General features: G+C 36.8%; 1 protein-coding gene across 1 annotated transcript in view; it reads right to left on the reverse strand.

Moving 5' to 3' along the window:
* Positions 1 to 8407, reverse strand: part of WDR64 (WD repeat domain 64) — a 51129-nt gene extending 42722 nt beyond the window's left edge. The window contains exons 1-5 of the mRNA XM_062488940.1: positions 8260 to 8407; positions 7441 to 7571; positions 4945 to 5044; positions 4277 to 4380; positions 1725 to 1754 (exon numbers count right to left, since the gene is read on the reverse strand). Coding sequence (XP_062344924.1) covers positions 1725 to 1754; positions 4277 to 4380; positions 4945 to 5044; positions 7441 to 7571; positions 8260 to 8407 — 513 coding nt within the window. The remainder of the gene's footprint in view (positions 1 to 1724; positions 1755 to 4276; positions 4381 to 4944; positions 5045 to 7440; positions 7572 to 8259) is intronic.
* Positions 8408 to 14000: the final 5593 nt, after the last annotated feature.

Below are 14000 nucleotides of genomic sequence, written 5' to 3' on the forward strand. Positions count from 1 at the left end.
AGGCAGAGCACAAAGCAGAAAAGGGAAATTTTTAACTAAGCCATCTGAACATTTCATAACTTTGATACAAAAAAAGAGATGAATATAATAACTTCAACAAAAGTAGAATGACATAAAAAAATACCATAAAATCCTTCAGACACAGAGTCAGAGGGATTTCATAAGGTTGTGGGCATGGGTTTCTCCTTTCTTTTCACCAACTGTCAGCTCCCCAGTCAATCAAATGTCCCTGGGAAGCCAAAGATTTTCCCCTGAAAGATTTAACTCTACAGTAGAGACTGTCATGTTCAGCAGTAATGATCTCAATGGATCAAATGATCCCCAAGAACAATGATTCTCCATCCCAAAGATGGAGAGGAATCCAAACTATTTTTAACCTACTTCTTCCTGTCTCTAGGAAAGGCTGAAAAAGTGGAAACATTTCAGCTGGGGAAGGATGGGAGTGTGGCCTGTAACAACAGTGACAGATCAGGGTAGCCCACAGACATCTGATGCAGAGCTGAAACAAGTGGATGCTCACAGATACTAAAACTACCATCTTTAGTATTGTATTTGTTTGTAATCTCAATCCTAACAATTATGGTATTGCACAATTATACTGAAGACACCATTATATTAAACATACCCTTCTTTCACACGTTTTATGGCAAAGATGTCCTTCAATGGTGCCTAATACTGCCACAGCTGCCAAATATTGTCCTACTTTTGCAGCAAAAACCCTTCACATTCATTGAGGAATCATTTTAAGACAAGTGCTTAGTGCTCTGAAAGGAAAGGGACCCTGCAGCCCACTGCAAAACTGGGCTAGCACTCCAGTTTCTTCCAGCTTCTTTCCCTTGGCGTCTCCCAGGGATACCCTACCTTTGCATATCTGAACTGAGGAAAGTGGCTCCCACAAGCAAAGCAGGAATGACTAAAATTCACTCCTGTAGCACTACTGTAGGAGAAGCTCTCATTCTAGTCAAAGTTTCCAAAAGACAACTGGTCTCAAGAATATTTTTTACAGTTACCTCTCGGCACTGATTCCACAGGTCAGATTAGCCTTTGCAGTAAATTAAATGCTACTCAGGCCCAGAGCTGTTTTCTGAGTTGGAGTGGTAGGGCCTCTGCTGTGGAGTACTTCTGTTGCATTGTAGAACTCCCACAATATGTAAGAGAGAACCAACAAAACGCACTGCCTCCTGGTACATGATGCCTATGTTGACTTTTAGGACAAGGGGTCACGTCACTTTGCTAAGACTGATGTCTCTTGTCTACAGGTCAGCTGAAAGAAGTTCATTAACTAAAATCTGCAGTGATGCCCCTGGGGTAAATGGATTTGCTACACTGTGTAGCAAATCATCTACCTAGCAAAATGTAGAACTGTTTTTCATTAACAAACTTAGAATTCTACTTATTTACATTTTACAGTAACAATTGAAATTTCGGATTTTAGAAGAAAAAAATCTGGCAAGGTAATGGGTTAAGGATAATTTGACAGAAAAAGAAGCATTTATTTGAGGTTTCATTTATCAGAGGAAAGAAATCAAGTTACTCAATTGTTTCAATAACTGAAAGGAATAAATTGAAATTATTTGACCTACAGCACCCTATGAAAAAACATGCAGAAGTCTCAAAGTTAGAAGTGACATTAGAATAATGCTCAGTTTCTAAATATTTCAATTTAATGCATGCTGATTTTTACTTAAAGTTATTTAACAGCAAGGAGACAATAAATAACTTACTTCAACATCGATGGTTGCCAGAACCTTCATCTGAAATATCAAGAAAGATATTGTCACAATAACAAGGTAATAAAAGTCTAAACAAAGTCATCTCTCCTCTTCACAGGCAGATCAGAACAATAATTGCTAACTGAAAGAGAAGGCAGTTAAGATCTGAGAAAGATCCTTAACCTGCCTGCTGTCTGTTCCCCTTTATATTGCGAAGAACTTCAAACTTCTCTTTCCCTCACAATTGTTTCATAGTTTCTGGTTTGGTTTGGGGTTTCTACATTGAGATGTTGAAGTGAGCAAAATCAGTAAAGAACCCTAACTTCTACAACGTAGAGAGTACAGATCAGCTGGTCTTCTGATAAAATTGTGCTTTTAATGGTTATTGACATCTAGAACAGTATCAGCTCCTGTGAGAAATAGGATGTGTCATACAGAAACCCAAGCTAATGCTGGCCCAGTGCCACGTCAATTAGTGCAAGCAAAATCCCAGCAGAGGCAGCACTTCAGGCTGCAAACAGGAATAACCTCATTGGTAGATAATCTTTCACCAAATATAACTACTGGTAGTGTAACATGTGGTTCAAAATAAAGTGTCACCATCATTCAGCAGAGAAAGGGTTATCTTCTACATCCTTTAACAAAACTACTAAGTTTTCAAAAGCAGTTTCAACTTTTTCCCTTCTGAAAAACCCACAGATGATTTTTCACCTCCTCCTGCCCCTGCCCCTGATCAGTAATTATTCAATGGCACCTCATACCCATCCCAGCAATTCCACATTTCATAAACCAAGAAGCTAGGATCAAAGTCATTCTTCCCATAGAAGTGAGATGCCAGGTGTCATCATAGATAGCCTTTGAGCAGAGTTTAAGAGTATTGTTAACCAAGAGATGGATATCCATGGACAGTATCAGACTTGGCTTTATCTACAGTAACTAAAATGGGTCCTTAAGATTGACTGCTGCTACATGGGCTGGTCAAGGCAGTATCTGTCTGAGAACCTGAGAAATGTAAGTGTCTCATATTCTGGGGTAACCTGGAAATAGTTGGTGGTGTAGAGCTGCATACAGGTGTTGAGTCACATTAGGCCCACATTTGTTGCGGAAAGCAATGCAAAGCCCTCAAACAGAATCACAAAATCATAGAATAATTAAGGCTATAAAAGATCTTTAAGATGATTAAGTCCAACTGTAAAACTAACACTGCTAAGTCTACCGTTAGATCATGTCCCCAGCAGTCACATCTACACATCTTCTGAATACCTCCAGAACTGGTGACTCAACCACTTCCCTAGGCAGCTCCAACGGTTGACAACCCTTTGGATAAAAAAATGATTCCGAATATGCAATCTAATCCTCTCCTGACACATCTTGGGGCTGTTGTAATGCCTTAGTAATTTTCAGAACATAGTTTCCTAATTGAGGTCCCTAATTCACTGTGTTAAACAGCTGGGTATAAAATAATTTACACTGCAGTCACTGATGTCAGATAACATCAGTCCAGGCTATGAGGAGGCAGCAATTCAACTTGAAAATAGCAGGGGCAGGTGGGGGGGGTAGGGAGAAGAACTATTTTTAGACTTATACTTTGGGAAATTAATTTTCATAGGTACATAAGAGGGATAATGCTCTGAAGGACAGGCTTTCAAATAAATTGTTTCAGTATTTACCAAAACTGCAGTACTGCTTTGTTATTTAATAATCTGCAGGAGTGCTTTCTTGGTTTAAATGATCCTGTCATAAGCATTATGCACTAATTATCTAGAACCCCTAGAAAGCATTAGTGCTGCCTTAAAGTTTTATTGCATTGCCTGAAATAACTTTTAAGAAAACGGTTGCTTTAAAATTGTACAAACGTAAAGCACCAATGAGCACATATGTGTGATAGCCTGGGTTTCTGTATGACGCATTCCATCTCATTCCATAGCATCTACAGGCGCATACCACTAAATAGTAATATAATCATCTGGGAAATTTATTCGCAAACTTCAATTTAACAGAATCTTAAGCCTGAATTTCTACTTATAATGGTACAGATCTCCTTACATGTCACTGATGAGGGAGCTAACATGCACCAGTGTCATGCAGACTTGTAAAACTCATGACTTTCAAGCTTCTAGATGTTGCTGTATTTGCACGCAACTGTCATTGTCCATTCTAGATATTTTCAGTAGCTGTAGAAAACAGTTCATTCTCTGATTTCCACTCTACATCTAAAAGTTAATTCCAATAGCATTTTTTTTTTATTTAGGGAAACCTTTTCTAAACAGAAATGCAGATTATTTTCTGTTAAATGAATTTCTATGAAGAATGTCTATTATTAGCCATCTCTACCATCTATCAACTTGTGTGGATTGTCTAGTAGGTTTATAATTGAAAAGAACTTGAATTGAAGAATTGATCTCCAAATATTTCCTACTGTACTTAACAATAAAGAAAAAAGTTCATTTGTTAAGAAAGATATGTAGTTTTTCAATGGGAAAATTTCAATGCTAGATCAGAGTCCACTCAGTTTTCTGATGTACTGCCTAATGGAATAATAAAAGAGTTCGATTTAGACTTACCTTTTTGCTAAACATGGTTAGCACTCCTCTTTGAGAGGCTGTTACTGTGAAATGCAGAAGGGGCACCTTCACTATACCCTTGATCACATCTTTTCTCTTGACAACTGTCAATGGCAATATATTACTTTTCATCTTACGGACATGGAAAACACAAACAACTATAACTATATTAGTAAGGAAAGCACAAACAAATAGTATTATAATAGTAAGAACAGTTTCTCATCCTGAAATATATTTTGGTACCATATGCAAGGTAGTGATGCAATATATAATAAATTATCCCACACTCATTTTAATTAATCATGTTGCAATTTAAATATCATTAATACCATAATTCTGGATGTGCCAGTTATTCCTCCATATTTTCAAAAAATACAGAAGGACAATGAGTAAATGCATAAATAAACAGTCTGTTTCAGAAAAATTCAGAATTTCAAAATAATTTAGGAATATGGAGAACTAGGAAATGCAGCAGTGGAGTGAGTGTCAAATGTTTAATAAAAACCCATGTATTTTGGAATACAGAAGAAGAAGAAGAAGAAGAAGAAGAAGAAGAAGCATGAATAAGTAAAGACAGACATATGATATTATCACTCTACTTTCAAGAAAGTGAGAAGCACACTGCATTAGAAAAAATATAGTTTTTGATGTAAGATGAGGTATGCCACCTGAATGAGTAATCTGCTGTTTCTCAGATACAAGCAAAACCATGCTTTCTTTCGACGGGGAAGACAAGCCATCACTTTCTCCCGTGAAACAGCCAAAAATCTAAACAAAACAAAATAGAACTAAACAAACAATTTATTGCAAAACTACTTCTGGAAGATACATATATAAAGTCAAATAGGTATCTCACATTTTAATAATTTAATATTCTTTGAGTACCTTAGTATTATTTCCTTTAACCATTAGCTGTCAATATGACTTTAGACTTCTGAGACCTGATACTCAGGCACAATCTTTCTTCAATGTTTGTAAAGAAGTCAGTTTACACAGGGCTTATAGGAATACAGCCCATCATTTTTTTAAAGTTGTAAGTACAGTTTTGCTTTGTAAATAACCATACTCAATTTTCATTTTCTAGTTTTACCAATCTCATCTAGGAAAAAAAGAAAACTAGCAAAAGGCAGGCAAAACAGACAACTTCACATTTATAAACTGAGACTTTCAATGCAGCATAGTGGTTTAACCTACACAGAACAGCTTTTACCTAAAGATATGTAGATTCTCACTTGCTCAAAAAAATGTAATATAAAGACAATTTTTAAAAAATCCTTTTTTTGCCATCTGACAACGTTCCATTTGTACTGAACATGACGAGCTCCCTCCTTTCCATATACACGATTATTAGCTATCATACATCCATGTTTTTCAAGAAAGTTTATATGCAAGCCATATTAAAAGACTGTCATCAGCCAGCTCACACTTGGTAAAATTTGAGAAGTGCTCATAGAAAGGGTTCTGGGGAATTTTATCCCAAAGAAATCACGCACGGATTTCAAAAGGAAACTAAAAGGGTTTAATCTCTTTTACTACACCCCATACTGTGACTGCTTGTGTAATTATGTAGCCAAATTATTTATGTAATTATGTAATTTGGTTACTAGTCTGAGTGCATTAGGACTCAGTAAGGTTATAGAATAAATGATCCACAACCCAGAAAACATACAGAGCTTCCCTTACTTCTCTTAGAAACTAATATGCCACTGTTCTGCTACTGTAAACAAAGGACAATCAACCCTTCAGACTATTAGCAATTTACCAGATTTGACCCAAGCCCTCCTTGAAGGAAATGTTTAATGGCTGACATGAGCAATAATGTGAATAATGTGACACTGTAAGTAAAAACAATGGTTAAGAAAGGTGGTAACCAGAAATGTCCCCATACAGAATGGTATTAAATAGAAATGGCTGAACATACTGTTTTTAGGATGGTATTAGGAAATCACCTGACAGCAATTGTTGATAGCATGTAAGGAACAGGTGTTGGATATCTTCAAGATTCCAATATTAGCATGATGTTCCAGAGTAACATAAAACGTATATATGCTGACAAATTCATAGTTCATGTCACTTGCTAATAACCTGCTATAAGACTTAAAGTCCAGCAAGGATTTGTCATATATACAATGCCTCCGATGCTGTCATAAGAAAGTCACCGTGTGCTGGGAGTTATGTCCTTTCTGCACAATTCTGTCTTCGGGTAAGAAACTAACAAAAAAGTCTTGCAGTAATAAATGATGGCTCTAACAATCTAAGAATCAGTAATTTTTATAGAACAGTTGCCTGAAACAGTACCCATGGGAAATACCTTAATAAGACACCTTTCTAGAGCAAGTGTTCATTTCTCATAACGTAAAAAAAAAAAAAAGGAGCACCATGTTTAAAAAAAACTGACAAAGGACTTTCTCACAAAATATGAAAAACTAGGTGCTATGGAGATAAATTTTTTAGATGGATTCAGAAATAAGTTACAAATGGATAGATTAAAAATCCAGGAAAGGATATTAAACACAGAGTACATTTGCAACTCTGGCAGAGGAAATCCTTCAGATATGTGAACACAGTTGCAAAGAGGGTAAATTGGATCTACTGTTTCACAGTTACCTCATTCTTACATGCTTTTTACAAAGATTTCCTATTTACCACCATTACAGACTGAAAAAATTATTACAAATACCTCATTCATCTACAGGACTAAATAATATATGCAGAATTCTTTGATTAAAAAATTCTACTAAAATGCTGCCCTACCTTTAACGCTTCATATTCAAAGTAAGGGCCAGATTTATGCTGTGAACAGGGAAAGAGAAAAGCAGGAAGCAGAGGTGAGAGAAAAGAGAGGAAAGAAGAAAAAGAGGAAGCATTTCTGAAGGTTTAGCTAAAGATAGATGTATCCTCAGAGCACAGATGGCATACTGTAGTCATAAGAGATTTTGTGTTTTGTCAGGAAGTCTGAGGAAAACGCACATAATTGAAGTAGTTCAACAAAAGTAGTTCATTGAAGACCTGAACACACCCAGGCTTCAGGCAGCTAGGATAAATAACAAGTGAGTGCCGCATTATGCCATGGAGCTCATGAACAACACACAATCAACAAATACTTTCACCATTTAAAATTCTAACTAGGTTTTCATATTCAAGAAAACTTTAGAAATCCTTACCTCAAGCCATTCTGGCCTTTCATTAGGGTTGCTCATAACCTTCCTGAAAAAAGCCTGAACATTCTGATCCTTGACTGTTGGACCAAAAAGCGTTTGTATTGTTGTATGGAACTTCTCATAGTCTATCTCATCTGTATGGGAGGAACAATGTCCACACAGTTTTAAACTGGCAAGCTACAGATTTCTTCCTTACCCACCCTACCTCTGGTTTTATTTCTCCTTCAATACCAATCGCATGCAAGTTACAGCTTCTCACATTGCATTCACTAAAGCATTTGAAAAGAAAAAAAAATCAGTCCTGATATTTGCTCCTTTCAAAACTACCTAATTTGCAATGCATGACAGGAAACAGATTATAAAAGAATAGATAAAAATTTCTCACTTATTTTTTCTTCCCTTAGTTTATGTAATTCTGATCTGGGTTTTTTTGAACCTGAATGGTATGTGGGATAAAGTTTATACTCTTAAGAAGCAATAGCCACTTGCACTGAGAAAAGCAAAATTTTACCCCCATTATTTACAATTAGTAACTGTATTTACACAATTCATCAAGTTTGTGCTTTTATGGAAACAAGTTAGCATCATGCTAACTTCTATATGTGGCAACTCAATCAATTATATTTTCTGAGTGACACCATGGCCCTATAATTTGGCCAGAAATCCTAACAGGAGGAAGAAAAGAACTTTCACAGTACAATCTACTTCCTCCAAAAATCAAACAGTTGCAATTAGAACATTAATTTGAAGGAGATTTTCATCTCTCTATGGTATGTTCTCTCCATGTGAAAATTACACTTTTCCATCCAAATTCTCTCTCACCATCATTAGTATATGAGCCTGAACTCTCCTTGGTCTTCTGGATGATCATTTTTTCAACTAGATTCTGGAACTGCTCCAAAGCATTCTTGAAATCAATCAATTCAAGAGCAGAGCAACCCTCCTTATCGCAATCCTTTTTTCCAGACATCCTTACTAAAAGAAGACAAGAGGGAGAGTTCTTCTTACAGCCATGTCCAAGCCTTGCTTTGTTTCTTTAACTTCCACATGAGTTCACGTGAGATGCAGCTGCATGACAGGTATACCAAACATTACATAATAAAAAAGAGGAGACCCTGTCTTAGCATCTCAAGCTAGCGAACAACTTAGTGAACTGTGGATGTCATAACATCCCACCACAGAATCCTACTCACTGAGTGCCCCCAGGTCATGAACCAGAATCACTAAGTAACCTGGCATGTGAGATTATTTCATTTTATCTCATGTAATTGGTGACAGAAAGACTTCATGCTTTTTCACAGAATAACTACGGGTGGAAGGGACCTCTGGAGGTCATACAGTCCAACCTCACTGCCAAGGTAAGGTCACTTAGAGCAGGTGACACGGGAACTCATCCAGGTAGTTTTTGAGTGTCTCCAGAGAGGTATTTCCCCCAGCCTTTTAGTACTTTGCCAAATGTTTCTTTGGGGAGAGACCTGAGGTGTGGAGAGCATTTAGCATGTATTAACTGCACAAATTAATCTGACCTTTAGCTCTACTTTCACCATTATGTTACAGATCAATAAATATCAGCCATTTATCACTACACTGAGCCCAAAACTTGGTTCTGAAGTATAACTTGTGGTAAGGTGTCAAGTGTTGATCTTCAGCCATAAAAAGATGGAGAATCCAACATGTTTGTTTCAAAGGGTAACTGCACAAACTGGAAAAATTTAAGTCTCTTTGTGTGGCTTATGCTTCCTTTCAGCAGTTCTTGTAATATCTTCACTAATTTAGGTGGTACATTCTTGTACTAGGGGCCTTTGTACCTGGACTGCTTCTCCTTTCCTTTAGGTTTCAATATGGTTGTGATTCTTAACCACATTTTTTCATCTTTTTAGTATCTTTAAAGGATATTGATGCCCTCTTACTGAGCTATACCATAACAGGCAAATGATGGATTTCAGACTATTTGTTAAACTCACTTTTCTGTAGACCACACTGATCAGTTTCTTTGTATTGTTCTTTAGCTATTGATCTCCAGATCCACTATGCTATTATTTCACCCAAGGCTGATGCCAGGTTTACTGGATAAAGCCTTCTTGAATTCCTGGGTGTGGAGGCTTAGCGCTGTGGAGATTCTAGAGTTGAAAAGGAGAAATTATATTTCATATTTCCTCATGGCAATCTAGAGGATTTATATCAAACAGGCATGTTTCAAGAATATTCCATTCACTTCCTCAAAGAAAACGTAACAAATAAAGGCAATAGTCTTCACACACACTCAGCACATCAGCTAAACAACATTTTTGAAACATATAGGGAAAGCAACTAATTGTTATTAAACAGTTATTAAAAAATAATGCATGGGAATACCTCAGCATGAAATAGCTAGTTCTTCAAGGAAAGTGATGTCTCATGATATTCTACCTAACATAAGCACTCCAACAGCTTGGAATTCTATCATTTCAGGTGTAAGAACCCAAAAGTTTCTGGGTACTTCTGCTCTACTGCAATGAGCATTTTTTTTATTAGAATAAGTAAAGAGCTTGGCAGAGAAAAGCAGCAATGATGCCTGGACAAGGGCATTTTTGTTGTTTCCAACAGTAATTCTCCAGGAAAATATTTTCTTTGTGTGTCAAGGTACTCAGTGGCTGGTCAGATACTGTATCTTGGTCATAGCTGTGGTGTATTTGACATACCGCCTCCAGCCGAATTTTGTTATGCTGTGCTTCCTGTTGATTAGTATTTTCAGTCTCTCTCATCTAAGCTTGTATGACTTCAGGTTGTATTCTTATTTCCCAGTTCATATCAGTGGTTTAAGGTTCATAAAAGTTATTTGCATCCATCATCAGAAGAGAGAGGTTAAGAACAGAAAGCTATGTTTTGTTCTTTTGCAAAAACCCATGCGGAAACTTCATGTTATATAACATAATGAAAACACAAAGAAACCTCAAATAAGGAATCATTGTCTTCAATGTTTAAAATAAAAAAATGTACAGTACAATTTAAAAATAAGATGTGATGACTGAGTGGACTGAAAAAAAAAAATAAAGACAGGAATTGCATTAGAAGATAAGCGAAGTCCAAAAGACAAATTCAATATTTAATTGATGAGCCAGGAAGTCCTTGCATTAGTAGCCCTACAGTAGCATTAACTGAATGAAAAGCATTTCCTTCACCGTCTCCCTTACTCATAGTGTAGAAAGCACTGGATATGGAATATTATTGATGTTTATTCAGAAGCTGAATCTCTCAACTCTTCTCCTCTTACTACATAATCTTATTAGTCTCAATTATTGGAAATTCTCAGACACAAAGATAATGATATGTCTGTACGGGTGCAGAGAACAGCTGCAGCATGTTCACTGTAGGATTGGCACCTCATTTGAAAAAATCAATAATTTTCAAACTTTATCTCAATAACTACCATATGTCTATAAAATACCATTTAAAATACCATTAAAGTATTTTATATGTAATATATAAATACCATTCAAGTTTTAAAATTCTGACCATGTAATTCGACAGCTTGTAATTAATAACCTAAACCTACAGACGAAGACAAACAGCAAAGGTGATAGATTTTTAGTGCCTGTACCAGGTTGCCAGTCACTCTTCCTGGTGGTCTCAAGCAAAAACAAATTCTCCCCAAGTAAAATGATGTTTGAGAACAGCCCAAAGTGGATCACACAGTAGATCTAAACTGGCCTTAGTTGTCCCTAAAGAGGCTCTGGGACATAAAAGACCTTGTTTCTAACTCTGATTTTGGTTCAGATAAAGTCTGGCCATTTAAAAAGGAAAACAGAAAAAATAATCCCTGAAGATGCTTTCTTTTGATAAGCTTATCCATCCTTTGCTATTTCTTCCTTATAAACATCTCATTAAACCTGGCTGTGCTTAAGCTGAATCAGAATACAGCTGCTTGAGCTCAGACTGACTGAACTCTCTGACCAGTATGGGCAGAGTAATGGGCAAGTAATAAATTTTAGCCTTGTAAAAATCAAATTTCTTCTATGATACAGTGTTTAAGGGGTGCTATTATGTTGACATTTACATTAGCTCACTCTTTTTCTACTCGCTCAATTTTTCCCTTTTCTTTTGATATTAAGAGCAGCATTGCACTCCTTGCTATAAAGTGCATCTGCTCCTCTCTAACAGCAGCTGAAATGACCAAGTGATTGTTTTAAAAACTGCATTTCCTCTGAACTACATGACTTGTATGTTGGGTTCTGGAAAATGACAACAAAGCAGTGAGCTTGCAAACACTTGCACTTTATGTTTGTCACACTAACAAGAAGCTGCAGCATAAGTATAAACTACTATGCAAGGTTATTCATTAAAAGAAACCAGTTTATATCAAAAACTAATTTAATAGCGTTATTGTTGCAAAAACTGGTGTTTCTGGTCTTATAATGGTTATACAATGCTAGTATTTAGAGTTCAAGCTGTCCTATGAGCTGTGTCTGTACAACAAAGGTAAGTATGATGTCAAAAGACACAAGCATATTACCACCACTTCTTAATCTACTCTGCAAGAAACAAGTGACACAGAGGCATCAATATGCATCTGCTGCCTGAGCACATAGCACAGTCCCACACAGGTTCCTCTAGCCAAGATGAAGTTCATCTCATCTAACTTAGGCATCTAAAAGTTATTTAAGTCATTTTATGTGCCAGTCAATAAACACTTCGAGAGGGTGCTTTATCTTACTCGTCTTAGATGCTTAACTTCCAAATGCATCATTTAGGTGAGATGAATCACACCTGCAGCTAGTACAGCTCTTTGTACACATGTCAGGTATACCAGAGCTCACACATCATGGAACAGGCTGCAGCAACTTCCAGCTGCAGCACAGATGCTCTGACTGCTTGCCATCACCTCCCAGGACTGCTTGCTTGGGTCCCCCTCCCCTGCTGAAAACACCTCTGCTTGCTTCAGTGAACCATGTCTGAGCCAAGCACTTCTCTCAGCCCAGAATATTCTCACATACTTGCAGCAGTTGTACTTTATCTGCTTTATGATTTAAAGTTCACATCTCAATATGGACTACATCATACACGTAGGATTACAAGCTCTGCAAGAGGAAGCCCTAGCTTTAAACCTTTGCCATTAGGGTTGTGCATTTTGGGGTTTTTCTATTTAAAAACTGCATTATCAACAAGTGTAAATTTATATTAAAAGCCTTGTTTTAATGCCAAGAGGTTGGCCACAGATGAAAGGTTTTTCTTCTGTCCACAAACTCACACTTGCTCTGTAGATATACCCTGCAGCTATATACAGATACAGTGAATAATCACTCAGCTTTTATCCGCCTGTAAGGCTAAATAGCAATATGTAAGAAAAAAATATGCCAGAAGAACACTGCAAAAAATAAAGACAAAAAAAAAGAAAAAAAGAAAAATAAATAAATAAAATAAAAATTTTAAAAAAGAGAAAAAAGTAAAGAAAAAAGAAAAATAGGAAAGAAGAAAAAAAAGAGAAAGAAAGGAAAAAAAAAAAACAAACCCTGAATCTAGGTAGCCAGAGTTTTTGGGAAGTTTTGGTTTTGACCAGCCTGCATTCTCACTCTATCACACGCCCTTTAAAATAGATAAGCTTACAAAGTTCAAAAAAGGCATCAAAACCCCAGCATTATCTGACTCCTAGAACAAGTGTATTTGATAGGGACAAAAGCTTGACTTTCGTGCTCATTCTGTTTGCCAGGAAAGATGGGAAAGAGCCTGTGACTTCAAAGGCACACCAGCAGAAAACAGAACAGAGAAAATCACTGAAAGCAACATATAAGTCAGTGAACATAAAATGAAAGAGATGTCTTGAATGCCTTGAAACACTCTTTTTCTACTCCACAATGTGCTCACTGTAAAACCCCAGACATTTTTAATAGTGCAGTTACAACTGGGAGTCATATCTGTGGTTTGTATTTCTGCCCAAACTCAGAGAGTAGCAGTGAATTTGAAAGTTTATTTACTCTGCTTCAGATTCTCCAGTTCTAACATGCAACACTCAATGCTCTGATGTGCTGAAGCATTCCACATTACTAAATACTGTAAACTTCTGAAGACAGTTCCAGACATCTGCAAAGTTTCTACTTGTGAACTATTAGTTGCAAGGATGAGTTTTAAAGTTTGTCTTGTGCATATGTAAGCATATGTTGGCCACCTGAAAATTTACAGCCAATGCATTCTTCCACCCCATGTGAATTGTTCATAAAAGACAAAATGTTAAAAGGACCCTTGCAGAAGAGATCTAGGAAGTTCTTGGGAGTTTCAGAGATTGTTTTTGTAGTACAGGACTGGGGAGCTTCTATTCCTGCTTCTTGTTGTACATTCTGAACCCCATGAGCTCAGCTATACACACATTTAGGACTTTGACGCACTTCCAGTGAATCACACACATTCACTTACAGAAATGGGTTCCAGTCTATCCTTTTATGGTAAAAGTAAAGGTAAAACCCTTTTTGCAGCAGAAAAGGACTGACTACGGAATTAGTTAGATTATTAAAACCATAGCTGCATTGGTTCTAGAGTGGGTTAGGTGAAACAGAATCGGGACTAGAATTGGGGTCAGGGCTCTGTTTCCA

The sequence above is a fragment of the Cinclus cinclus genome, chromosome 3 (assembly GCF_963662255.1).
Source record: "Cinclus cinclus chromosome 3, bCinCin1.1, whole genome shotgun sequence".
Lineage (NCBI taxonomy): Eukaryota > Metazoa > Chordata > Aves > Passeriformes > Cinclidae > Cinclus > Cinclus cinclus.